The sequence below is a fragment of the Suricata suricatta genome, chromosome X (genome assembly GCF_006229205.1).
Source record: "Suricata suricatta isolate VVHF042 chromosome X, meerkat_22Aug2017_6uvM2_HiC, whole genome shotgun sequence".
Lineage (NCBI taxonomy): Eukaryota > Metazoa > Chordata > Mammalia > Carnivora > Herpestidae > Suricata > Suricata suricatta.
In genome coordinates this window covers 85,826,114-85,853,772 of record NC_043717.1, presented here as the reverse complement: position 1 = coordinate 85,853,772, position 27,659 = coordinate 85,826,114, and the positions used below count along the sequence as shown (strand labels likewise).

The window sequence follows — 27,659 nt, the reverse complement described above, 5'->3', positions numbered from 1 at the left end:
GCTAACCATCTTCAGGAACCTCTTCATTAGGGCACCAGGGAGTGTGCAAATAGGAGATTAGTTTTGGGGCTAACATACAGACAGATTCTCACAATCAGAAGTGGGAAGAAATGCAATAGATCATAACTATCCAAGTCCAGGATAGCCAGGTGACATTCTAAACCATTTCAAACAGAAAGAAGATGGGTTTCACCCTACCATCCATTGGCGGCATTCTCGTGCCATCTTGCTGGGGCATCAAAGTTGTAACCCAAACACAGAAACAGAAAGCATGTTCCCTCAGATTTTTGTTACAAGGTGGAACCAGTAGCTAAAATATCCAGCACTGTCTGTACATATGTGTGGTATAGACAGGACTTCAGGTTTTTGTAAACAGTTACACACATACACATATCTCCTCCTCAACTCCAGTCAAGATGTATCAAGATGAAACTTTGTGATACTAGCTAAAGCTCTGCCCCAACATCAACTATCTAGTGACCCTTTTCCTATTGGGAGAGAGGCATCTATGGCCTAAGAGAAGATTAGGATTGTTTGAGCGGCAACAGGAAGAAACCAGAACAGAAAACACCCTCATCTTTTGTATCAAAATAGACCTTAAAAATTACAAAAGACAAGCAAATAATTGTCATACAATCCAGCAATTCTACTCTGAGGTAAATGCCAAAAGGAATTAAAAACAGGGATTTGAAGAGCTGTTGGTACACCCATGTTCACTGCAACATTAATTACTTGGATATGGTTAATCCTCAAAGAATTTTTAAAGTTCAGAAGTCCCTAATGATTCATGCCTTTAGTGTGTCTTACTGCTTTCTTCTTAGAAGACAGTTTTATGGTAGAAGTGTCTTTTCACAGGTGACCAGCTCCCTTTTGCAAAAGCATAACTACTATAGCCCTGGTGCCTAACTTGATATGATAAACTCTCAAGATTTATTTACTCACTGATTAAAAAGGTAGAAGACTTTGAAGACTGCAATGAATATGACATCACCTAGTAGTTTTTTTGAAAAAAAAAAAAACGTTCATAATGAGATACCACCTCACATCTATCAGAATGGCTAACATTAACAACCAAGGAAACAACAGATGTTGGTGAGGATGTGGAGAAAGGGGAACCCTCTTACACTGTTGGTGGGAATGCAAACTGGTGCAGCCACTCTGGAAAACAGTATGGAGATTCCTCAAAAAATTAAAAATAGAACTACCCTACAACTAAGCAATTGTACTACTAAGTATTCATCCAAAAGATACAAAAATGCTGATTTGAAGGGGGCACACACATCCCAATGCTTACAGCAGTGCTCCTCACAATAGCCAAAGTATGGAAAGAGACCAAATGTACATCTACTGATGAATGGATAAAGAAGATGTGGTATATATATATAATGGAATGCTACTTGGTGATGAAGAAGAATGAAATCTTGCCATTTGCAACAACATGCATGGAACCATAGGGTATTATTCTAAACTAAATAAGTTAGTCAGAGAAAGACAGATATATGATTTCACTCATATGTGGAATTTAAGAAACAAAACAGATGAACATAGGGGAAGGGAAGGAAAAATAAGATAAAAACAGGGAGGCAAACCATAAGAGACTCTTAAATACAGAGAACAAACTGAGGGTTGCTGGGTAAGCGGGAACGGGTGATGGGCACTAAGGAGGGCACTTTTCAGGATGATCAGTGGGCGTCATATGTAAGGGATGAATCACTGGGTTCCACTCCTGAAGCCATGACAACACTGTATGTTAACTAACTTGAATTTAAATAAAAAAATAAAATAAAATCACTTTTGTCCCCCCCAAAAGAAAAAAAGTTCATAGCAAGGTTTTGTTTGTGTGAGTTGCCTTTTCCTTTCAAAAGTGTAATCAACCAAGCATTCTAGTTCACCGAATGCTTTTATTTGTTGAGTTTTAAGAGTTGAAATTTTACTTGATCTTGATGGTCAGGTTATTAGATGTCTGCATGGTGATGAAGGAGAACTTAAATAATTAACCTGTGCAGGCTTGCCAGGTGAACTCAAGGACAGTCTAATTGAACAGATGGGCCCAACCCCTCCAACTAGAAGCGCTGAGGTGATTTGATTTTGTCAGCTAAGAAAAGAAAGTGAGATCCTGAGGTGAATTACTCTCAGAAAGACAGTTGCAGAGTTCTCCCAAAGATCTGGGGATCCGGGGAGGTGTTAATTACCCCGTCCTCTTCTGGGAGAGTTGGCAGCCTCAAAGAAAAGGAAGACTTAACTCCCTTAGGCTTTCTGGGCTGTGAAATGCTCTCATAAGCAAGTAGGTTACCTGGGAGGACTAACGGAGCTAGGCTAATGAAATCCATATGGTTGGTTACTTTGGACAGATGGCCTGCGTGCCCCTTGGAGGCACCTGAAGGTTCTAGGTAGTCTTCAAGGGTGGCTTTAAATCATGTGTGTTAGAGTTATTGAATCTGCAGGCCACAAAGGAATGGCTGAAGGTGGAGTGAGAGATGAGGTCAGGAGTAATGTCTTATAATAGGGGTAGGGGTGGGATCAGGAGGAGGCGGGGCAGAGGGGGGGATACAAATGAGCTTTCTTTCTCCTCCCAAAGCCAGGAAAAAGCCCACCTTTCTTCCACTGAGCCAGCAGAGATGACTTTGTCTTATTTTATTCTTGAGAAGTACCCCTCCCTCACATCTCCACAGAGCCTTGTCTGGACAGTCTTTATGCTTTAATTGCTCTATTGTTGGGCATTCGTAGAACCTTTCATCCTTTTAAAGGGGTTTTTATGATATTATCCTCTTACCAACCCCATAAGGAAGGTAGATCAGAGAATATTCCCATCAGTAGATGAGGAAACCAAGACTGAATGTTTCTTACCCCCCAAAAACACAAGAAAGTCACCAGTGGATGTGGAACTAGGAATCATTTTTTCCCTCTCTCTTTTTCTTTCCAGTTTTATCCAGCTATAATATAACCCTGGGCATACCAGGAACTATAATCAACTGTGAATCACAGAGGTTTGCTGTGTTTGTGGCATTCGCTGTAGTTTTGTGGCTGTCCTTTTCTTTGCCTTCTTATCTTAGATCCTTTCAAAGCTATCAGAGCATGAGAAAGTGTCATTTAAAAGTGCGTATAGGTTCTTTTTTCTAACCGACCCATCAAGGGAAATAAAAAACAAAGATAAACCAGGATATAATACAGATGCCTTAGCATGTGCGGCACCAGAAGCTTGATTCATGTATAATGCCCCCTGTTTCTGTGGACACTCATACCAGAAAGGCACTGAGATGGGCTGGAAAGGGGACCCAATCTGGACTCAGAGTTCTAGCTCTTCCCCACTGAGCTGAGTGACATTCATCAAGTCACAATGTCATTTTGCCTCATGTGTATTGCAGGGTTGCTGTGTGAATTGAATGTGGTAATGTGTGTGAATACGTGTTGAAAACTGGCGGCCTTCTAGATTGTGAGTTCCCAGAGGGTAGAGGCTGTTTCTGCTCTATTCATTACCTAAATGACCCTTGTGTTGGGTTATGGCAAATCATTAACCCAACTGTTATTCATCATGGAGTGTACCCATAAATTGGTGTGTGCAGAGAAGTAGCAATATAAAAATAAACACTGTCAGCTGCCCTGGAGGGTGTGATCATCTAGTTTCCTGAGATGCCTATATTTCAAGTTCATCTATCCTCCCAAATAACCTCCAAATATGTTGAAAGGCCCTGTGTAGGCATTTTTATGTGATTTGGCAAAAGACAGAAATTTAATTTTGTTTACAGAGATGGATCCTCAGTGCTTAGCTTGGAACTTGGCACCTAGACAGTGCTCCAATAAAAGAGTTATTGAGAGGCACCTGGGGGGCTCAATCAGTCAGGCGTCCGATTCTTGGTTTCAGCTCAGGTCATGATCTCACCGTCCATGAGTTTGAGCCCCACATTGGGCTCTGTGCTGACAGCGTGGAGCTTGCTTGAGATTCTCTCTCTCCTTCTCTCTCTCTCTCTGCCCCTCTCCGACTCATGCTGTCTCTGTCTTTCTCAAAATAAATACATAAACTTAAAAGAGTTATTGAAAGAGTGATGAATAAATACTAGAATCTAGGGTGTTATTATAGCCTGTCTTCATTGTCGCATTTCCTCCTTCCTCTTGGAGACAGATATGAGATGTATGGTCAGTTGTGTGTAGTTGTCAGGTCAACCAATGTCTACTCTTTTGGAGTGTCCTTTCTACCCAGCCTGAGACTTGCCTGCAAGGAAGGCCTATAGAACCACAGAGCCCTGGCCACTGAGGGGTAGGAAAGGCCAAGAGCAGTCTGAGGGTGTCTTTCCGTCTTCCAGAGGCAGCCTCACCTTGTGTCTGCTGCTGCACCACCGTCTTGCCCTGGGAGGTCTAGGAGTCTTGTCATGCAACGTATCATGTGACATTGGAAACGGAGTTTGGTTTTGAGAAGGTGGCATCAAAAGAGCCATGTCAAAATTAAAAAACTAATTTTCTTTTTAAAAACTGCCAAGTAGTAGGCCCAACAGATGTCTCTGACCTACCATCCCTTGGTGTCAAACTCCTCTCTGTGGCTATTGCGTGTTCCCTAGTGGGCGGTTTGGCTGTGTCCCCAAACATTTGGTCACATCATATGTGTCTTCAAACTAATTAAATCTGGTTGCAGTTGTCCAAGTCTATTGTCTGTCAAAATGGCAAATTCACTGTAGTACTTGGAGAGAAAATTTTTAACAAAAGGCTTTTATATGTTGGCGTGTTTCCTAAGGCTAGGGGCTGGGTTAAGGGTGAGGGAGGTCTGTGGTGTACACAGCTCAGTTATAACAAAGCGTAGATCATCTGAAAAGGTCAACATACTCAGCATAGGTGCAAAGGAGATGTCTCTCCTTTCCTCATGTACTTCAAAGGCCCTAGAATAGAGAACTGAGAAATGTGGAAATGTGGACTCCAAATGAAAGTGTGTGTGTGTGTGTGTGTGTGTGTGTGTGTGTGTGTGTGAGAGAGAGAGAGAGAGAGAGAGAGAGAGAGAGAGAGAGAGAGAGAGAGAGAGAGAGAGAGAGAGAGAGAGAGAGAAAGACAGAGATTCTGAATGTGTAAGCAGGATCTAAATACTATTAGTAGGGACTGCTTTTCAAATTAGTTCGAGGGCTCTTCATTTACAGCCTACATTTAAAAAAAATTAATATGACCAATGACAACAAATCGTCATAGACTCTCATGTTCCGACAAACAGTTTGCACGAGTACATTCATCTGTGCCACGTGGGGCATACAATGTCTGCAAGTCCGAAGACAGGACAGTCCCCCCTCAGTGGTCTCCAAAGAAAGTTCAGTTTCTCTGTCCTGCCCAGGGCGTGAGAGCAACTCACTCTCTCCCCACTCCTCTCCTTTTATATTTAATTTCTTAAAGGGCTTTAAATTAATATTAAACAGTTCATTTAAAAACACAACCTTCTTTAATGCCCTGAACTACCTTCAGTGGGGATTCGGGCAAATATCTGGAAAAGAAATCAAGCCTCATAGTCATCGAATATTTCCAGGGGTCTGAAGGCAGAGAGAATGTTGGAATTGCTTTTTCTCCCAATGCTATTTTTTAACATGAATCCATATCAGGTTAAATTTCCAAAACCTAGTGGAGAATGATCACTTCGGTGCAACTTTCCAAATCATAGTGGCATTTCTCTGGGCAGTGACAATAAAGCTGTCGACTTGTTTTTTAGCATGGGTGCCTCCATTGCAGTTGGGACATTTAGTTTAGGAGCTGCTGTCTAAGGAAATCAGGTTTCAAGTTGAGAGGACTCATGGTAGTATTTCAGATGTCTCTTCCGGCTGCCTGCATTTTGCTCAGGTCCCTCTGAGCCAGTGACTTTATGTGATTGTAAGATAACAGCTAAGCATAGCTCGAAAATGAGAGAAACAAAGGAGTCATTTTAAAATACCATCATTTTAACGGCGGCAGCTTTATCCAGGACGAGTAAAAATGTCTGCAGGGCAATTAGAAAGGAATTGTATTTTATTTATTTCTCTCTCTTAGTGGAAGGAGTAGAGGGCTGGCCCCAGGCTGTTTTATGGTATTATTGTTTGGTCCCTGTGGTTTTAGTATGTGGTGAGAACAGGAAGAAATGAGCTCATGTTATGTTTGTAAGTGCTGCATGCGATTTTGTTTTATTCTCTTAAGTTTAGAAGGCATGCCATCTGAGGTCCTCACTTTTTCCCTATGTGCGGAGGAGTGATCATTCTTAAAAGTGTCCTGAGATCATTGAGGGCTGGAGGAGGGGTGGTGACATGCTAGTTCCGTGGAGTCCCAGAGCAAGAGATGATGGGTTCTGGCTGGCTGTCTTCTCCGATCTATGTGGTTCAAGAAGGGTGAGGTGGAGACCATGGGGAGGACAAATGACTTCCAGATCAATGGGTAGGGCGCCCATGTGTTACATGAATACCAACCTTACCCTTTGTTAGGTTTACATAACATTTTCAGCACAAGCAGGCTTAAAAAGTCGATTTTTCTAGATTGCTCAGTTCCACGCTTATATCATCAACCTTTGTGTGCTGCCCTGAAGAACTTCCCCACAGAATCCTAATGCTGTCATGAGCAACCAATTGGGGAAAACGAAAAAGTAGTGCGTGAGAATTAGAAAATGATTTGCATTTCCGTATACCAGGAAATATCCAGCTCCCTCTCTAATCAGATTCTCATAACAGCCCTATTTCCATACGAATTACTCATTGGCTGTAAAGGTCAGTAGGAATTGGTGAGCATTAGAAACTGCAAACCAATTAGAATGTGGCAATAGCTTTGCTCAGAATTGGATGTTGATTCAAATTGGCTCTGGTCATATGATGCTTTTTAATGAAACCATCATCGAACGGATTAGCAGATACTTTCTTGGTTTTTGAGAAAGATAGCAAAGTGTGTGGGGGATGGGGTCTGGGTGTGGAGACAATGACTGGTCATGCTTTCAAGCCTCTGTGCTCATAAATCTTCCCAGAGAGGGTCCTGTGCCTGCAGTATGGATGAATGGCCTTTGAAAGCTTAATGGGAATTGATGCCATCTATTGATTACCATTTAAAGTACACCTTCCTAATTTCTAATCATTTTTGAAGGTAAAACGCTTTCCAATGGAACAAGTGTCTCTTACCAGAGGGTCCAAGTCTGGTGTCTTGATAGCCTAAGTGATCAATTACTTCATATGGCAACTTGATGCCTATTGGGATGCTGTTGAATGTTGATACCAAACCAGATTTCCATGGAGCTGATTATGTGCTGACTACTCAGCAGATGGATTCCCTGGCTTGCTGCCCTGGAACATGTGGGTGATTTCATGTAGGCAGGGGATTATTTCTAGATAACTTTCTGAGACTTCCATAGTGATAAGGGTCAAGGCCATGTTAGTTCCAGAAGGTCTTCATTGAGAGTTCCAATACTGAGTCCCTATCCCTAGTTGGGGATTTTGATCTGCATGGTGAACAGTGGTAGAAGTGAGAAAGGGATACCCAGAGCCAATGAGAATTCTTGAAATGACCCTAGAATTAATGTGTTCTCCTTCAGGGAATGAAAACAGTTTTGAGCTAGTTGCTACAATTTTAAGAAACATACTCCTCAGGGAGCATGGGTGGCTCAGTTGGTTACGTGTCTGACTTCGGCTCAGGTCATGATCTCACGGCTTTGTGGTTTTGAGCCCTGCGTCAGGCTCTGTGCTGACAGCTCAGAACCTGGAGCCTGCTTCAGATTCTGTGTCTCCCTCTCTCTCTCTGCCCCTCCCCCACTCATGCTCTGTTTCTTTCTGAATCAATAATAAAGAAACATAAAAAAAAAGAAACATACTCCTGGTTTTCCATGAATGAACAAACAAATCTCATGATAATCCATGCAGAAATATATTTCTTACTGATTTCTTAAAGTAAGCTGATTTAGAACCAACATCTGTGTACCCTGGACTTGGAGGAAAAGTTAGTAGTCACACCTGCCAACTGGTTGGTTGGAGAGACTAAAGGTTTCCCCTTTGCCTACTATACCCGTGGCCTCTGGATCATTGCATAGCCAGTTATAGTGGTTATGGTATATAGTGGTGATGGTAGCAAGCAATGGTAATGTATAGAATGGGTCCATTTTCTAATCACCATACTTTCTTGGTTGGGGTAACTGAAAAAAACATTCGCGTTCTTAAACACACTACTGGTAGCCTTTCTTGTAGTCCAGTTGGCAGGACAAAAATCTTGACAGTTTATGTAAAAGTGGCTTGTCCATCATATTATTCTTCTAGAACTTTCTGCTTCGACCTCCTTTCATCTTTCCTCCTAACAGTGTTTATGTATCTTTACTACCTTTCACCAGTGAACAACTTGCTGTTTCCCCACTAAGACTAGGCCTATGATGGAGTAAAAGGGGTGGAATAAGTGTACTCAAGAAATTAAAGCAATTATCACCTTCCCTAAATGTTGAATTATCAGCATGTATATGAACACTTGAAGTAAGTGCAAAACACTTCAATGTGAAACCAGTGTCTGACACAGAATATCTAATTTTATAGTTTATCACTCTTCAGAGTCTTAGAGTCAAGTACCTAACTTCTGTGAACTGCTGAGACATAAAATCACTACTTTTATAAAAGTTTGAAAGGAGAATGCATATAATTTATTTAGCTCAGTCGCCTCAGTTTTCAAGTAAGGCCACTGAGACTGATGACTTGCCCAAGGACAAACAATCACTTTGTGGCGGGGATGGGATTCAAACCCGGGAGTTCGCGCTTAGTGCCCTTATATCCCACTTGTTACGTCGCACACAAGTCTTAGTTGAAACAACAGTAAATTAGGTCACCGGCCAAGCAGTGCTGCGCTTTGATAACATCCCCACACTTTCCCAACCCTCCCTTAAAAGCACTGCGGATTTGCCTTTGTGAGAAGGTGATAAAATAAAAACCAGCAGGTCCAATTAACTGCAAAGCACTTACTCTGAAAAATTCTTTCGTTGAACCGGAGTCCAGGGTCCCATATGCAATTTCAGTCTGCTTAGCTAAGTCTTCAGCACTCTCTATGGGAGAGACCATCCTCTCCACAGTCAAGAAAGCAGCGAGATTGGCAGTGTAGGAAGAAATTATAATCAGGGTGAAGAACCACCAAACCCCTCCGACAATCCGCCCGGACAGCGACCTACGAAACAAAACAGAGACCAGTCCAGACCCGGAGGGGCCGGATTTCAGTTTACAAAAATTATTATCTGTATTTCTGGAAAGAGAAGTGGCTTCAGTATAGTTGAAATAGGCGATGTCAGGGAATTGAAACAGCGAACAAAAGTAACATGTTAACAACATCCCACGTGGCGATGGCATGTGATGATGGTACATGCATAATGCCCTTCAGGTCTACATGGCTTGCAAAGCAGGATTGGTTTTTTTAATTCTAGAAAAAAAATATCTTCTTTTTACCAGCTCCTGATGACACATAGTAATTATACTGATCAGATTCTCTTCCTGTGTGAGCTCTGTGCTTCCTAGCCTACGCAGTAGAATCACCTGGGACCTTTGTAAACAAAACAAAACAAAACACCATGAAACAAAAAAAGCAAAAACAAACAAACAAACAAACAAAAACCAAGAAAACCCTTCATGCTCAGCCTACCCAACACCAGTTAAATCAGAACCTGGGAGGTAGGATCCAGACATATCGTTTTTTAAAGCTCACCAGGTGATTACAAGCTATGACCAAGGCTGAGAGCCACAGATGCAAGGTGATGTCATGGGAGAAACCGAGTCAAAAAGCCTTATCTGTTTGAAGGGAAATGGGTAGGTGTGGGTGGATAAGCACTCTTCACTGTGAGTTTACTAAATTTAATAAAGACTTCGCCATTTTGTGGAGTTAGTTACCCATGAAGGCCATGGCAAGAAGCCATAAGATAATCTGTATTATGATCTTTGTATAAATGGCTAGTGGGGCTTCAGAGCTCAGCTCCAGGGATCAAAAGTCTTTGCTTTTACAAGCTAAGCCTTAGCACAAAGGACAGCCTCGAGTGAACTAAGGAACTCCCATTATAATAGAATTTGAGGGGCACTAAACGTTTTGATTCCACCCCTACCACCCCCCCCAATAATCAAAACGAACAAAACCATCCTCACCAGCCTGCCCCAGAGATTCTTCATATTGGAATCACCCTGTGCATTTTCTTCAGAAGCCTTGGTCAAAATGTTAACATGCAACTTCAATAGGACCTCTTATCACATTATCGTGTATTAATCTGTCCAGTTAGTAGAAAATCAGAAGACGGGTACGTTTTAATAAGGGAAAATTTTGTTGTTAAATGTAACTATGCCTTTGGCATGACCTGAGGTGTTTGTGAAAATGCAGATTTGGAATATGGGAGCGCTCAAGAACCCACACTTCTGACGAATAACTGGTGGCAGCAGTGGTCTGCGGACCAGACTGAGAAATACTGTCTTTCTACAGCAGTGATTCTCAACTCCGCCTGCACATCAGTATCATCTGGGAAGCTTGAGACAAAATAAAACCAAGTACGGAGGAACACACAAAATGCCTAGGCTCTGCCCCAGACCATCTAAGTCAGAGCTCTCTGGGGGTTAGGCCTAAGCAGCAGCATGCGTGTAAATCTCTGGTACAACCAAGGTTGGGAGTCATGGTCCCTACATCATGAAGGCTGCTCAGGGGAGGGTCTGTGGGAAGCGAGGGGGCTGCGAAGGCACTGAGTGCTCAGTGATGGGCTGGGGTTTGAACGGAAGCAACTTCACCTCTGTGGCAGTGCTGCTCGAGGCTGGCTCTCTCTGCAGAAATGAAAATCCGGCCCCTGGGTTCTAGAAAACATTGCCACTTTATCTCTAGGAGAGTCCTTTCTGTGGCAGAGCTCCATCTTGATGAGGCTGTGTTCTCCCGTGCCCAGACAAGCTCACAGGAAAAGAACCCACTGTGTCAAAAAGTGAAGAATGGGCATAGGAGCCTGGCGTGTCTGTCTCCACGCTCCGTGGGAAAAGGGCAGTTCTGGGCTGAAAGCTGGAAGATCAAGCTCTTCTCCATTAGTGCCTGCATTTTACCATGCTGAGGCAAATTCAAATTCCTGGGTCCCAAGATAAACTTTTACTAGCCCCCTGGAAAATTCAGTTGTGTTTGATTTTATACTCTGATCAAATAATTTTGGCAGGTGTGTTGATAACTGTTCTTTATTGACTAATGGAAACAAAACTATTTGATTTCTTAAAGTCTGCAATTCCTAATGGTTCCTGGATGCTTAAAACAGACCTTCTTTCTTTATCTTGGAACACAATCACTTTTAGCCTTTCAAACATGAAAATCTGCTTTGCAACAGATTTCTTTACCTAATAGTTATAGTCTCTCAGGATTTCATCTGGGAACATGTCCCTTTTAATCAGAAGAGATAAAGACATCTGGCAATTATGAATCTGGACCTTATAGTCCTTCTTCATTGTTGCCATACATATTTAATTTATTCTCGACTGATCTGACTCTGGAAATAATCTTACCGTATAAAAGATTAATGTTCTAAAGTAGCATCCATAGTAATAGGGTAATAAAAATGATGACAATAATAGCTAACCCTTCCTGAGCACTTCCTGTGTGCCAGATTGGAAAACAGGGGCATTTAACAGATGAAGAGACTGAGGCACAGAGAAGAGAAATTGGAAATAAAGCATCTAGACTTACACAATAGGAGAGAAATGCCCACATTTCTGTGCTACCAGTCACATTTTGTAGGAGACAATCCACAATGGTGTATAAATTATAGAAGGTACAATTTTCTGACAATAACTGAGAATTACAGTTGCAGGAAAACCAAACATGTTTGGATAATTATTGTTTATTATCTGTTGTTCATTTGGAATGAAACCGTGAAAGCCATCCTTATTTGGAAGGATAGGGTTTTCCTGAGACCAAGGGGAGAACGGAGTTTGGAATGACTCCAGAATCATGGTTGGGTATGGAAAGGAGTGTATTAAGCTGCTGTGAATACCAACGGTCGTTTTTGCATTGTCTACTTGAAACATGGAGAAAAATACTGTAATTTCTGGAAATTACACTTGTGCCGTTCTATTGAGGCTCATGGATTGTGTCTGTATGATCTAAAATCAAGCCTACTAATGATAATTTGGTTATTTTTGGCCAGCGTAATAGGTGATTCAGATAATTGGGTGGTTGATCTGGAGGACTTCGCTGAGATTGGCTATTGACATGACTGAAAATAAATCTCAGGGCAAAACGGTCATTTTGGTGGGCCCTTTAGACATGGCTATTGACTTTGGCAACTACGCGGTTAATACCATGATACACCAATAAGCATGGAGAATTTTGGTGAATATTCACATAGAAATAGTGTGATGGTAGCCAGAAGTCTCGGCAGAGATAGAAAAGGAGCTTCCTTGGAATCCATGTTAAATGCATAAGCTTGCCTTCAACATTCTCCCCTCAAGGCAGTGGGAGCTTTGACAAGAGCCTCGGTGGAATTTCTACCACTTTCTTTCCTTTACGGCACAAACGCCTAAATCCTCTCTCACTGAGAAAAGGTGCAGTGGCACTCACAGGGAAGTGGCTCTGTAAGAATGGTTACATTCCCCTTTTCTTGTTAATGAAACTACAGCCATTTAAACCCACATTTCACACGGAGGCTGTATAAAAAGTGACTGATGGGTCAGCCCCATGACATTTTTAAAAGGATCTATTAAAACAAGACAAGGCTTTATAGTTGAGCTAAAAAGACCTGTCATTTTCCAGTTTCTTTCCCTCCATTAACACAGCTTCAAAATGTTTAATATTCATTTCAAATGGTTTTGTTGTACAAGACAGATTTTGAGGTTAGCATAATGAAATGGCTATAAAATGCTGCATATTTAGGATTTATAAAAATGCATCATAAGGAACATATCGAACCTTTTGAAGAAATGTAAGAGGAGGCATGAAGTTAATGAAAGGAGATTAGCAACAAGAGGAAAACAGACATAAAAACACTGCAAAGTAATATATAATGCTCTTGTTATCTGTAATCATACGGAAGTAGAGTTTCCGAGTTAATAGTAAAATGTATTTTATGACCTCTGAAATGATAATAAAAGTGAGCTATGTGCTGTAACCTTCATCCTGTAAGTAAATTTTGAAACGTGCACTTTACTAGCTTTGCAAGATCAAGCACTGAAACTGTAACCACTTCTCCTTTGCACAAACTCTTCATCATTCTCTTTTCTCCCCTTCTTCTTTCTTCCAAAGTATGGATCTTGTCTGCACTTTATTCATTGCTGTACCTATGACAGATTTTTAAAAAGTGTGCAGAATCAATCTTTGGCTCATATAGTATTTTCTGATGGGAATAAGTAACCATCTTCCAAAGAAGGAAAACTACAGTTTTCAGCCAGAACAGTCATGAAGTAGTTACAATAAAAATCCTGCTCTTACATCATTAATTTATCACCACATCACTACTTCTTTGAAGAGAATTTGCAGTAGGATGAGACGCTGGTCAGACATTGGCAAAGGAAAGGATGTTGCTTAAAATGGAGCAGAAAAAAATCTTGTTGTCTTCCATCCCATTCATGTCATGCCGTTCGTGTCTTTTATTATTTTGTACACATTTTCCATGTTCCAAAAAGATTTAGGTGTCAACTAACCTGGACAGATGTCCTCCCCACTCCTCTAAAGTATTTGAAAATAATAATCATTAAAAAGAAAAAGCTTGTCTATTCTTGAGAGAGAGAGACAGAGCGTGAGTCAGGGAGGGGCAGAGAGAGAAAGGGAGACACCGAATCTGAAGCAGGCTCCAGGCTCTGAGCTGTCAGCACAGAGCCTATTGTGGGGCTTGAACCCAAGAAACTATGAGATTGTGACCTGAGCTGAAGTCAGATGCTTAACTGACTGAGCCACCCAGGCACCCCTGAGGTATTTGATATCTTGAAGACTTAGAGAAGAGTAGTGCCTTTGGAACAGTATGTACCCAGTAATCAGGTTCAAGTTCGCATGTTCTCTCCCTTAGAATTCCCCCAATCCTCACATCTTCAACTTGGCTAGCCCTCAGATGTCCCTGCAGCTTCCAAGAGAGTCAGCAGGGGGAGCATTTGCCTGGAAGGACTTGCACTTCCGACTGCTTGGCGAGGCTCTTGCAAAGTTTTACAAAGGAAATAAAGTTCCAGATTAAAAACTTGTAACATTCTGTCAACATTGGTACACCACTATAGAATAATACAGTCAAGATATTTGCACCAGGTGAAATCCTTAAGGAGAGCACTTTGTGGACTCAAGAAGGAATGTTGTTGGTCATTTCTCATCAGAAATCAGCTCTTGGGCACTGACTAAAATTTCAGCTGTATTCCTAAGGAGTTTTAGGGACTCAGATGCAGGTATAATTTAACTGTTAGTATTTGTGAAGTCAGGGTGGTTAGGAGCAGCCGGTTTAATAATGATGGTGGCTAACCTTTACTGAGAGCTTACTAGACGCCAGGTACTGTGCTTTACATTTCACAGATGAGGAGCTGAGGCTTAGCCAGATTTAGTAACATGCCCCGAGTTACACAGCTGCTAAGCAGACTGTGAATCTAGTGAGCCCAGCCCGGCACCCACGTACTTAACCACTACGCTTCCTCCATCTGGCTACACCCGTTGCCTATCTCCCCATCCTCCGTCAGGGGTAACAGGGTTGAATGGAATCTCCTTGTACTTTCTGCTCCCGACTGCCCCCAAACAAATCGGTTTGTACATGGGGAGAACCTCAGCTCATCGCATTGATCACCCTCTCTGAAGGCGATTCAGTCTCCCACAGAATTGTTCGTTCAGAACCACTGGAGTAGTTGAAAATCTCAAACCTAATACTGACGTGGGCTCTTTAACCTTTTAGGCCCCCATCAGTACCTGTATTTGATGGAAACAGAATGATACTCGGTTTCTCTCCTGATGTCTCATTGCTGATTGCCTACTCTGTTCCTCTGAGTGAGCACACGCTCGGCAGCATTTTGAGTGCTCCCTGCCTCCGTTCTTTAACAACGGGGCAGAGGCGTTCAACAGAGGCTGGGAGGCTGGAAAATAGCCCCAGTGCACGAACGCGGGGAAGAGAATGGACCCCGAGCCATGCGCCTGTAGGTCGGTAAGAGGCGGCGTGTGCCGGTGCAAACAGTTTGTCCTGCTGGCTCTCCAAACCCCTAGGACCCTGGCCTCTGTCACATTATCTCTCTGAGTCCTGTTCTTTGGTCTAGGATGTGAGAAAAGCAGCCTGAAGTGGAAAGAGCACAGGTTGTGGACTTGGAGTCAGGTTTGAATACCGGCTCTGCCAGTAGCTGCATGGCTGGGTAGATGATTTAATGCCAGCGTCACCTTCCCCAACTTCAAACTCAGTACAAGGGCCGCCTTGTGGCAGCGCTTTGAAGATTAAACATCCATAAGAGAACACAGGGAAAGCGCCCCTATGCGGGGGGGGGGGTTCGCTCAGGGGGGCCGCTGTCGGGAGTGACTGGCTGAACTTATCTGCCACCACCTCCTGCTATAATAGTTGAGAGTTGTACTTTAAAATGTGGTCTCCTATAATTCCTCGAATTGCTTCGATCTGGGGACAAGTCAGGGTGTACAATATATGTTCATATTCGGGGCTTTCTGGAGAGTCTGCCTTCTAAGGGTGGCCATTCAACAGAAATAAAGTGGAACACTGGCACGTGCAGTCAAGGAAGCCTTGCATCTTAGGGTGCAACTATGTCATTATCAGGAATTTCAAAAGCTGTTTATAGAAAAGCACATTTCAGTGGAGTTTTCTGGTATACAGCTGAGCACAAATATATAACCACTGGAGCTCTCAAGACAAGGAGGAATGAATATGCTAAAAAGCATAAAATTGTATCAAGAGGCTTAAAGATATAATTTGCTCTGAAGGCCATAAAAGACAGTATTGAAGGAGGGATTACCCATATGGTAGAAAATGTACAGACTAATAATTTATTACTCAAAAGCACAGTAAGGATAAGATGTGTTACTCCAGACCAGTGTTACTCCATGTTACTCTATGTGCTCCATTGCTGGGTTGAGTTGTAACCCGCATATAAAACACAACGGGTGGCTCAGTCGGTTAAGCATTGGATTCTTGTTTGGGCTCAGCTCATGATCTCACAGTTTGTTAAGTTCAAGCCCTCCATTGGGCTCTGCGCTGACAGCACGGAGCCTGCCTGGGATTCTTTTTCTCTTTGCCCCTCCCCTGCTCACTCTCTTTCTCTCTAATAAATAAAATGTAAAAAAATAAAACATAATGGTACAATATATCCAAGTTCATGGCCCACTGCAAGGGTAATGTTTGGTGAAACTTCTGTTATATACATGTACTGAGTCGTGATGGGAAAATGTATTTCATACTGAGGGATATGGTCAAAGGCTTTGAAAGCCATTGCTCTATATGACAGTATCTAGTACAGTATAATGATATCTGTATCTTGGAAAAAAAAAGGATTTGATATATTTCAGTGCCACAGAAGAGCCACAGCTTAAATTCTACTACCAAAAATATCTATCCGGCTTGTCATTTTCAGGTCATCACCTTTAAGTTATTACTTAATGAAGCAATATGCATAAATACTTCCAAAAACAAATAGCTTTTGAAGAGTTCTGTTTAAGTATACAGACTAGGATGCAGCACTCCAGTGGGGCTATCACAAATTTAGTTCTGGAAATTCACTTACAGAAACCAATAAAATCTCCAGCCTTAATGACTTTTTAGCATTGCCTCAATACAGATTACCAGCCATGTTAAAAATCACTCCATTACGGGATTGTTCAGAATCCTGAGTTTCCAAGTGAACATTCAAAAAAAAAAAAATGAGAAAAGAAACTTGCAACATAAATGAACTCCCGGGTGCCATCACAAAATGACACACATCGTGAGCACAAAAGGAACGGGCTGGGAAAGAATTTGGGAGAATCTAACCAAGCAGATTGAAAGTGGCAAAAGGTATGACTTAGACAAATGAGGCTTGCCCCAGACATGATATACTAGAAAACGGGAGATCGTTAGCATGCTGCCGGTCTTCAGTTGAAATGTTTCATGCTCCAAGTGGATAATCTCAAAATGAAGTATGCCTTAAAACCATAGTAGGTGACCTTCTGAGTCCTTATATTCTAAATGAAAATCCCTATACATCTGCATAATGGACTCTGGTCAGTATTTGGATTTATGTCCAATTTTACCTAAACGACAACTTTTTATTTCAGAAAAAACCCTCACTTCCCCCCTCCCAATTTTAAAGATGTTGCATTTGCTTATGATATTCTATGATTATGAATTCAACACTGTTTTTGTTCAGGGGAGTTAACACTTAAACTAAGTGGGGGGGGGGTCCTGGACGTTCACATTTCAATATTTTCAGTAGCTCGCTGAGATGAAATTGGCATATCATCAGATTCACCAACGTAAGTGTACAAGGAATGGTTTTAGTAAACTTAAGAGTCCTGCAGGCGTCGCCGCAACCAGTTTTAGAACATTCTCATCCCGCCCCGCATGAGTTCCTTCATGCTCATCTGTAATTAATCCTGACGGGGCTGGTGCTAAGGTGAGGCATGTGAAGCATTTACCCCATGCACAAAATTTAAAGGGGTAGCAAAATCTCATTAATCGCGATAAAAAATATTTTAGTGCAACGTTTTGAAAAATCACAGTTCAAAAAAATCCATGATGAACAAATATTACAATTTTAAATAAAGACTGAATTAGACCCTTGAACTTGCTGTACCCAGCTGCACTTGCCCTACCCTAATCCCAGTACTTATTAGCTTCTCTCTGCTCCTTCTAAGTCCCCAGAAACCACTAACATAATTTCTGTCCCTATGGATTTGCCTATCCTGGACAAACGGAGTAAATCAATATGGGATCTTCAATAAATAAAATTCAATAAATGGAATCATATATGTAGCCTTTTGTGTCTGGCTTCTTTCTAATGTTTTCAAAGTTCAATCTTGTTATAGCGTATCAGTAGTCTGTTCTTTTTAATTGTCCAATAGTATCCCATTGGATGGAAATGCTGCATTTTGTTTATCCATTCACTTGCCGATGGACATTTGGGTTGTTTCCATTTTTTGATTACTATAAATAAGGCTCATATGAACATTTTCTTTTCTCCGAACAACAAAATGAAATCGCTGTGTCATATTTTAGGTGTGACTTAAATCTAATTACAAGAAAAAACCAAACCACCTTCGCATTTCACTGTAGCATTTTGCATAAACACTACTAACGGATGAGAGCTACAGTCATTCTACATCCTCACCACCACTTGATACTGTCTTTTTTATTATAGTCATTCTAGAGGGTATGTAGTGGTATCTTACTGTGATTTTATTTTGCATTTCCCTAATGCCTAATGATGTTGAGCATCTTTATATGTGATTATTAGCCATTTGTGTATCTTCTTTGGGGCAAATGTCTATTCAAATCTTTTGTCCATTTTAAAAATTGGGTTGTCTTCTTTATAAATGAGTTGTAAGAGATCTTTATATATTCTGGATATAAGTCCTTGATCAGATGTATGATTTGCTAATATTTTCTCCCAGTCTGTGGCTTGTATTTCATTTTCTCATGATGTCTTTTGAAATGCAAAAGTTTTGAATTTTAATAAGTCTGGTTTATCGATTTTTTAAAAATGGATTGTTCTTTTTGTGTTTTGAAAATTCTTTGTCCAATCCAAGATCACATAGACTTCCTCTTATGTTTTCTTTTAGTAGTTTTATAGTTTGAGTTCTAAAACTTGGGGGAGATGCTCCAATGAATAGTTAATAGGCACTCTAAGAGCAAAATGAAAAAGATCACTGAAAGGGGAAAGTAGGAGGGTTTTAAGAAGAGTTCTATATTCTTTCAACTTTTTTCTAGACCCGATCTCTAGACAAATGAGAAAATATTTTAGCTCAATTGAGGAGGAAACCATGTCTGTTTGATCTGATCAAGACTTAGTATTAGCTTTATCTGAGAATTATTAATATTAGCTGACAATGTTGCCTTTCTCCAGATTCCAGATGCTTGCTATAATATGTATAAATACACAATACTATAGAAATGCATGAAAGACATTGAAAACAACACCGAGAACACACTCAGTTATGGACGCAAGCAAACAAAATGGCTCGATGGTAATTTGTCATTGGATGGAATGCTAAATGAAGGAAACCTGGACTTGAGATGGGTAGATGCCAGATGTACAAGAATGGATCATGGCCACAGAATGCACGGAGGTGTGGAAACAAACCTTGGAGAAATATCACAGCCTTGCTGCATAAAGGCACCCAAGGAAAACCAAAGACTGTTAAATATTCCAAATTCATTTGGAGGGTCAGGAGGGCTTTGCGGATCACGAGGTTCTTCATTGTTATCTTCCAAGTGCCATTCATAGGGGCTGAATCTGCTGACCAGGAAAAGAACTACACTGACTCCAATGTAGGCAAAGACGATACACATCCAGATTTCGTAAGCCAAGGGGTCCAGAAATGAGAAGACGCCTGGTTTCGATTTCTGAGGCTTCTTTATCATGATGGAGATGCCCAGGCTCATAAACGGCTTTGAGAAATCTATGACTTCTTCCCGAACCAGGGTTATGGTAAGTGGAGCAACAGCTATATCAGCCCTCTGGAAAGAAAGAAAAACAATTTTTTTTTTTTTTTTTACTTTTAGAGAGCGTTTCCATTACTCGTTTGCTACTTACTGTATACCTCTTTGGTGGAAATATAAACTCTTAGATCATTACGACCGATTGATTTGTCAATGCTTTGATCAGAAAAACAGTAGCATTCAGTGGGTTGTAAAATGCTTTAACTGGATGGTAAGGTGAGGAAGGGGCCTGGCTGGCTGCCCGGTTGGTCTTTGGTACTTTGCGACCTGTTATCGGCTTTCTGCTACTTTGAAACTCAGCGTGTGCTCCCTTGTGACATATCACTGCTTAACTCTTTTTTTTAACAACTTTATTTATTTTAATGTTTATTTTGAGTTTTGACTGAGAGAGAAAGAGTGAGAGAGAGAGCAAGGAAGGACAGAGAGTGGGAGAGACAGAAGCAGACTCTAGGTTCTGAACTGTCAGCACAGAGCCCAACTTGGGGCTCGAACCCACAAACCGTGAGATCATGACCTCACCCAAAGTCAGACACTTAACCAACTGAGCCACCCAGGTGCCCCCCCCCCCTTTTTTTTAAATTTTAAGTGAGCTTTGTGCCCAATGTGGGGCTTGAACTCATGATTTCGAGACCAATAGTCACATGCTCCAGCCAGGTGCCCCAATCACTGCTTAACTCTTGTTTTCTTAATTTTAATTTTCATGCTCTTATGTCTTATCTCCCTCAGGTGACTGGCTATATTTGTGGGGCAAGCATGTAGTCTAGTCTCTGTGCCTCCGTCCCCACCATGAGGTGCAACACAGGACCACAGTACTCAGTGTAATACTTGAGTGCTTGCTCTTATTCTTGAATTATTTTTTTTCAGAGCATGTCAATTAAAACATAAGTTCTTTAAAGGGAGGGACTCAGGGATTCAACCTTCTGGGGGTTTTTTATTAAAAAATTTTTTTTGTATCTCACACAGCAACATATCCTAAACTAAAGAAACTAGAGATGCTTAAAAAATAAGTGGTTGACTTTTGAATATAATCTATGTAAACATGAAAGAATTCCACATGGGCAACCAAGAAAGGTGAAGCAGTTATTAGAATACATATTAATTTGTATAGGAAATCACCATGTCTAGTGATAAATGTCAGTGTAGCACTCACATGCATCGGACCAATAAAATAAATGTGTCAGTAGTGCCCAGCATAATGGGCTCAGGCAAAGGCTAGCAATGTTTTTATATTAATCACATGAAAAAAGACACTAGGAATTTCTTTCTTTTCTTTTCTTTTTTTTGGCACTAGGAATTTCTATACTTCTTTCTTTTGTCTTCCACAATTGTTCTTCTTTTTAAAAATGCTTATTTATTTATTTCGAGAGAGAGAACAGAGGTGGGACAGAGAGAGGGAGAGAGAGAATCCCAAGCAGGCTCCACACTGTCAGCACCGAGCCTGATGAGGAGCTTGAACTCACGAACTGTGAGATCCTGACTTGAGCTGAAACCAAGAGTTGGATACTTAAGGGACTGAGCCCCCAGGAGCCCCCACAATTGTTCTTCTACAACAGTAGTAGGTTTAGTATTTAGTCTGGAGCCAGGCCTTAAAAATGCATACCTAGAAAAATGCTTCTAAGGACAGCTTTATGGAGCATACATTAAGTAAGAAGTGAAAACACCACTTTTGAGAATCCTTTTTTTCCCCTATGTTAAATAGGGTCATATCTCAATATCCTTACCAGTGGGAGGAGGGGAGAATGATGAATTCTGAGAGAGAAGATGTTTTCAAAGAAATGTTTTACTATCTTGAGCCCCATATGGTGATTCAAACTGGTTCAAAAACACATCTTAATTAATTTAAAGGGAGATGCAGATAATACAAAGCCAGCTGCCATTTATTCAGTGCTTACTCTGTGTGTAAGCACCTTATATATATTATCTCATTTAATGATCACAGCCAACCAAGGGTTTGCACATAACTGTTCCCATGCTAATGAAGGAGAAACTGAGGCCTGGGATTAGAACCCTGGTCTTCAGATTTCAGAACTCATGCTTTTCTCCTGGTTTGTTTCAAGTTTTTATTTAAATTCTAGTTAGTTAACATGTAGTGTAGTATTGGTTTCAGGAGTAGAATTTAGTGATTCATCACTTACATATACTACCCAGTGCTCATCCCAACAAGTGCCCTCCTTAGTGCCCATCACCCATTTAGCCCCTCCTCCCACCCCTGCCCCAGCAACCCTGTTTGTTTTCTATCACTAGAGTCTCTTATGGTTTGCTTCCCTTTTGTTTCTTCCTTCCCTGATATTCAACTGTTTTGTTTCTTAAATTTTACATGAGTGAAAGCATATGGTATTTGTCTTTCTCTGACTGAGTTATTTTGCTTAGCATAATACCCTCTAGCTCCATCCATGTCATTGCAAATGGCAAGATTCCATTCTTTTTCATGGCCAAGTAGTATCCCATTATATGTATATATATATGTGTGTGTGTGTGTATATATATATATATATATATATATATATATATATATATACACATACTCATCAGTCGATGGACATTTGGGCTCTTTCCATAATTTGGCTATTGCTGACAATGTTTCTAGAACTCACACACGTAATCACCATAATGTCCTAACTCTATAGATATGTGCAGGTTTCTATTATACACTACTTTTATGTACAATAATCACCCCCTCTCAGTTGATTCACTCCAGGGTATATCAGAGAGCCTGTTCTGGGCCAAGCACTACTCTTGGTGCTGGGGATGAAGCAGTGAGCTACAGACAAAGCAGGCACAACCCCTCACCCTGGGGGAGAATGTCCTATAGCCTAGGGGGAGCGTCAGAAAGTATGCATTTCTTGAAGCCAACAGTCTGCTGACGAAATCTACCTGAATGGCTCACTGGCATCTCAAACCTCCCCATTTGTGAAGTTAAATCCATCATCATCATCGGATCACACAAAAGCTGATTGTCCTCGAAGTCTTTGAGTGACATTTCTTCCAACCTCTTTGCAGTCCCTAATCCTTACCAGTCCCATCATCCCTGCAGGCGACCTTGCCTCTTTCCTCACTGAGAAGATGAGAGCCAACTGGTACAACCTCTATCGTCTCTGTGTCCTTTTTCTTCTCAACATATTGTTGTACCTTCACCTATTCCTTGTTTAAAAAAATATTTTGTTTTTTCTTAAGTAGGCTCCCCACCCAACTTGGGGCGTGAGGTTACAACACCAACTTCAAGAGTCACATGCTCTACTGACTGAGCCAGCCAGGCACCCCTGTTCACCTATTCCTTCTGTCACTTCCATCTCGTAGCAAATGAACTTTATTTTTTTAATGTTTATGTAGTTTTGAGAGAGAAGGGGGGAAGGGCAGAGATAGACCTGAAGTGGGCTCAGCGCTGACAGCAGAGAGCCCAGTGTGAGGCTTGAACTCACAAACCGTGAGATCATGACCTGAGCCAAAGTCAGAGACTTAACCAACTGAGCCACCCAGCCGCCCCTGAGCTTTCTAAGATTTAATCCACTTATTCCTTGCATCCCATATCCTTTTGTCTCTTCTTAAAACTTAGCTCCAGGGAGTCTGGGTGGCTCAGCCGGTTAAGCGGTCTGGCTGTTGATTTTGGTTCAGGTCATGATCTCACCGTTTGTGAGATGGAGCCCCAGTGTGGGGCTTTGTACTGACAGCATGGCTCCTGCTTGAGATTCTCTCTCTCCCTCTCTCTCTGCCTCTCCCCAGCTCATGCTTTCTCTCTCTCTCAAAATAAACAAACATGAAAGAAAAATCAGCTCCATTCATCCTAATACTAATTTTTCCTTCTCAACCTATCCCAACGGTCCTCAATGGGTGGTTCCTGGACCAGCAGCTGCAGTCACCCGGGAACTTATTAGAAATGCCAATGCTCAGGCCCCTTCCAGATATATGGAATAAGAAACTGTGGGTGGGATTCGAATGCTTGCTATCATTTGAAAACCAAGACTTGGTCTTATTCACTTAAAATCAGATTCAGGTAATTCTGTTTACTGACAGAAATGAAACAAAATCTGGCCCTCCCCCTTTCTTTTGCTCTTGCCAACCTCCTAACCACATGGCATCTTTCTCTATTATCTGTAATCTTCTTGAGAAAATACACCTTTACCATCTCTTGATTTTTAATACCACTTCATCCTTATAAAACACCTGTGATCTACTGCCCACCACCCCCTCCGATTTATTGATATCGCTTCTTCAGCTATATACTGGGTCACCAAATTCGATGTCCTTCCCTCAGACATCAACTGCTCGTGTGACCCCACCAGCCTTTTGCACAATGTGCCCTCTTTCCTTGGTTCTCTGACCCTGAAGACCACGGATCCTCCTACCTCATGGAATGTTCCTTCTCTGGCATTCTTTCCCGAATTTGCTCTCTCCACTGACCAAGGTGTACCTTTGGAGCCTCAGAGTCTACTCACGGGGCTTAGGGGACAGTCGATGAAGGTTTGTGGAGTAAGCAAGACTCCTTGAAGGCTCTGTCCTTCACTTTCTCCCTTCAATAGCCTCACCTAAGGCTTCAACACCCCCCTCCTAGCTGCTGGCTCCTGAATCACTAGTTCTGCATTTATAACTGGAGGGAAGCCAAACACACATTTTACCTATTTTGCCCTTTTGCCTGGGGCCAGACCTGATCTTAGAAACAAAAGCTACTGATGAGAATGGAATTAGCCAGAAGCTGGAGGTTGTTTTTTTTTTTTGTTTTGTTTTGTTTTGTTTTGTTTTGTTTTGGCTGAGGGACTCTGAATCAGCTAGAAAGAGGCTTGGCACACCGACAGAAATCACAGATAAAGCCACCTTCTTTCCTTGCCAATGTGCTTCCGCCTCCGTGCAAATGCCCCTCTCATATCATTTCTCATTTGATCTCATTTGAATTTAATTACTTAATTTAACTAGTTTTTAAAAATTTTTTTAAGTCGAGAAAATTGCGAGTTCTAAGAGAAATGGTCATTTCTTTGTTTCGGAAGGAAGAAATAAGGGGCATTTGGGAGAGAGAATCGCCTTGTATTGAATTTAGGGGACCTAGGTTCTTTTCAAGCAGGTTTGAGAATCTTGACACCCTTTACAGGGGGGCGAGGATCCCCAACATCTTGGCAACAAACAGCCCGCAGATGCGTGTAAGCCCGGCTAAATACTCACAAGAGGTGGCTAGACAGACAAAGTGCGGCTTCTCATCTGTTTCCCAGGAAAAGAACCGATTCCCGAAGGACACCATTCCTCGTACAAGTACTTTTGAAGTCACAGAAGGCAACAGAAAGAACCCTCCCCCCCCCCCACCCCACCTTGGGCACTTGGCTATTTCCCCTCCTGGCTTTTTTACCTTTTCTGAATTGTTTTTTTTCCTAAGGGGCTTTTTCAAGGAAGGCGGTGTTTGTCTGTTTTTTGGAGGGTGCTCTTGTAAGAGTTGCCATGGGAAGGAAGCTGAGCGGCCACTTTGATGTGGAAAGCTGTGAACACTGATAACCCCCACTTGCAGACCTGGGATGACCCGAGCCATTTGGAAAGCACCAGCGGCCATTTTATTGCAGGCCAGATAACAGATCCAGGCGCCACCAGGACTGACGACCCCCACTCTCAATCTGGACTGTCTCAAACTGGAATGCCTCACCATGGAATTCCAGCATCCCCCTCCCCACCGAAGCGAACAGCCAATCCTATCCTGCCACCGTCCAAAGAAGACCCTACGTGGGTATCAGCCCACCTAAGCTCAAACCCGGAACTTCTGCACCCATAAGAGACCTTGCTTTCCCATATCAGGCGCAACTTCCCTGACTCCCCGCTCCAGAGTCACGGAACCTCGCCCGGGAATCGCAGATCCCAATAAAGGCCTTTTTGGCTCCATAACGTGGTCTCTTTGTCCTCCCATCTCTGCCTCCATCTATTAAACCTTACAGCTCTCTTGAAGAACAGCATTAAATCTGTGTTCCACGGAGCCTCACTGATGTGGACCTGGCTCCAAAATGAGAATTCCTATGCTGAATCTTAAAAAAAAGACCTATTTTGGCCAGAAAGAGACAAAGGAACAGCAAAAGGCCAGTGGAACAAGGCTCAACCAATAGAAAGGAAGGAACCAGTGATCAGCCAGCTGGATCGGGAACTCGGGGACCCAGCGACCCGCCAGGTCTCTTGTATGCCTGGTGGGGCCAGCTCAGCAGAACCATCCGGTTAGCTCACAACTATGGAGAGGCCCTTGTCCTCGGCCACCAGTCTCGTCCTCACATGAAAAGGATGTTGTCATGCTCGGTTATTTGAGCCCAAGATCTGCTTGGCATAATGTCTGTGGAGCAGTCAACCTGATTCTTAAGGGAAATGGAGGAGCAGGGAAGTAGTGTCAGCAACACCCACTTAGCTCTCCTGGAACTGCCACAGCACGCAGACCAGGAGGAAGCTTATTTTCAAGGCAAGTTCAAGATTTAGGAGGCCAACATAAAGAACGGCAACCCCCAGACGGCATTCCTTTCCTGATCTCTGCTCCTTACAGGAAGCCAGCTGTGGCCTGGAGAGAGGGTTAAGAATTATCGAGGGCGGGAGTGGGAGGGGGCTCATGAGGAGCTCATGGTTTGTGGGTCTCAAGCCCCACATTGAGCTCTGTGCTGACAGCGTGGAGCCTGCTTTGGAGTCTCTCTCAGCCCCTCCCCCACTGCCCCGCTAGTGCACATTCTCTCTTTAAAAAATAAATGAATAAACTTTAAAAAAAGGAATTATTGACAGGGCTAGGGAGTCGGAGAAATTCTGTCTCAGTAATGAAGTGTCCTGAACCAGTGGGTGGCCTTTTGTTCTCAAGCCTCAGCCTCTGCTAGTAACAGCCCTCCACAGGCCATTCTCAAAAGTCTGGGAGGAGGGGTGCCTGGGTGTCTCAGTCGGTTAAGCGTCCGGCTTCGGCTCAGGTCATGATCTCATGGTTGGTGGGTTCGAGTCCCGTGTCGGGCTCTGTGCTGTCAGCTAGCTCAGAGTCTAGAGCCTGCTTCGGATTCTGTGTCTCCCTCTCTTTCTGACTCTCCCCTGCTCGCACTGTCTCTCTCTCTCTCTCTGACCTGAGATTAATATAACTATATATTAACCATACAGGAATTAAAATTAAAAAATTTAAAAAATGGAATGAAGGGTGGCCTGGGTGGCTCAGTTGATTAAGTGTCTGGCTTCGGCTCAGGCCATGATCTCAAGGTTCATGGGTTCGAGCCCCATGTCAGGCTCTGTGCTGACAGTTAGCTCAGAGCCTGGAGCCTGCTTCCGGGTCTGTGTCTCCTGTTCTCTCTGCCCCTCCCCTCTCTCATGCTCTGTCTCTCTCTGTATCAAAAATAAATAAAAAACATTAAAAAAAAGTCTAGGCCGGTAAGGTAGGCAGTACCGAGGTTCGGCAGGTGATGGGCAAACCCCAGCAAATCGCAAGAGCTCCGAGTGAGTTTGCTAAGTGCTTTTGCTGGCATGTTGACTACTTAAAGCATTTTAATCAAGAGGCGTAAGAGTGGCTGTGTGGGCTCAGTAAACACACCAAATTAGGTTTGATTTTTCCACTCACCAGTGGCAAACCCGGAGCAACTGCTTTATTGGAGGGGATTTAACCGGAGGGGATTTATAATCCTTTTCGTAGGTGGGTTGACAAAGTCTTAAATTTCATGAAACTTAAAAACCAACAAACTATGTATAGGAATGATGCACTTAAGAGTCTGATAGGCTCAAGACAGAAATGACACTTAGTTTAAATGGCATTTAAAACATTTTGGGTTTTTTTGGAGCTGAAAGGCTCATGTTGTATCTTAAAGTATCTTCATCTGATTATCTATATAAAGTTATACCCACCTGGAGACTATACATGGGCAGGAGCTTGCCAGCCACTATTTTATTTTATTTAAAAAAATATTTTAAAGTTTATTTCAAGACAGAGAGAGAGAGTGGGGGGGCGGCAGAGAGAGAGGGAGAGAGCGAGCCCAAGCAGGCTCCGCGCTTACAGTGGGACTCAAACTCACAAACCGTGAGTCCTGACCTGAGCTGAAGTCAAGAGTCGGACACTTAATGGACTGAGCCACCCAGGCACCCCCTTTTTAAAAAAATTTTTTTAAATGTCAGCCACATTTTAAAGCACTTTCTGAAAGTAAGCGGGGAGGATGGGAGAGAAAGG

The 27,659-nt window shown here is 42.3% G+C and overlaps 1 protein-coding gene across 5 annotated transcripts in view; it reads right to left on the bottom strand.

The window, feature by feature from the left end:
• The window catches only part of GRIA3 (glutamate ionotropic receptor AMPA type subunit 3), a 273,414-nt gene that overhangs the window by 50,145 nt on the left and 195,610 nt on the right, over window positions 1-27,659 (bottom strand). For all 5 annotated transcript variants that reach the window (XM_029930244.1, XM_029930243.1, XM_029930239.1 and 2 more), the window contains 2 exons: window positions 19,170-19,546; window positions 8,910-9,108 (listed from right to left, as the gene is read on the bottom strand). In XM_029930244.1, coding sequence (XP_029786104.1) covers window positions 8,910-9,108; window positions 19,170-19,546 — 576 coding nt within the window. The remainder of the gene's footprint in view (window positions 1-8,909; window positions 9,109-19,169; window positions 19,547-27,659) is intronic.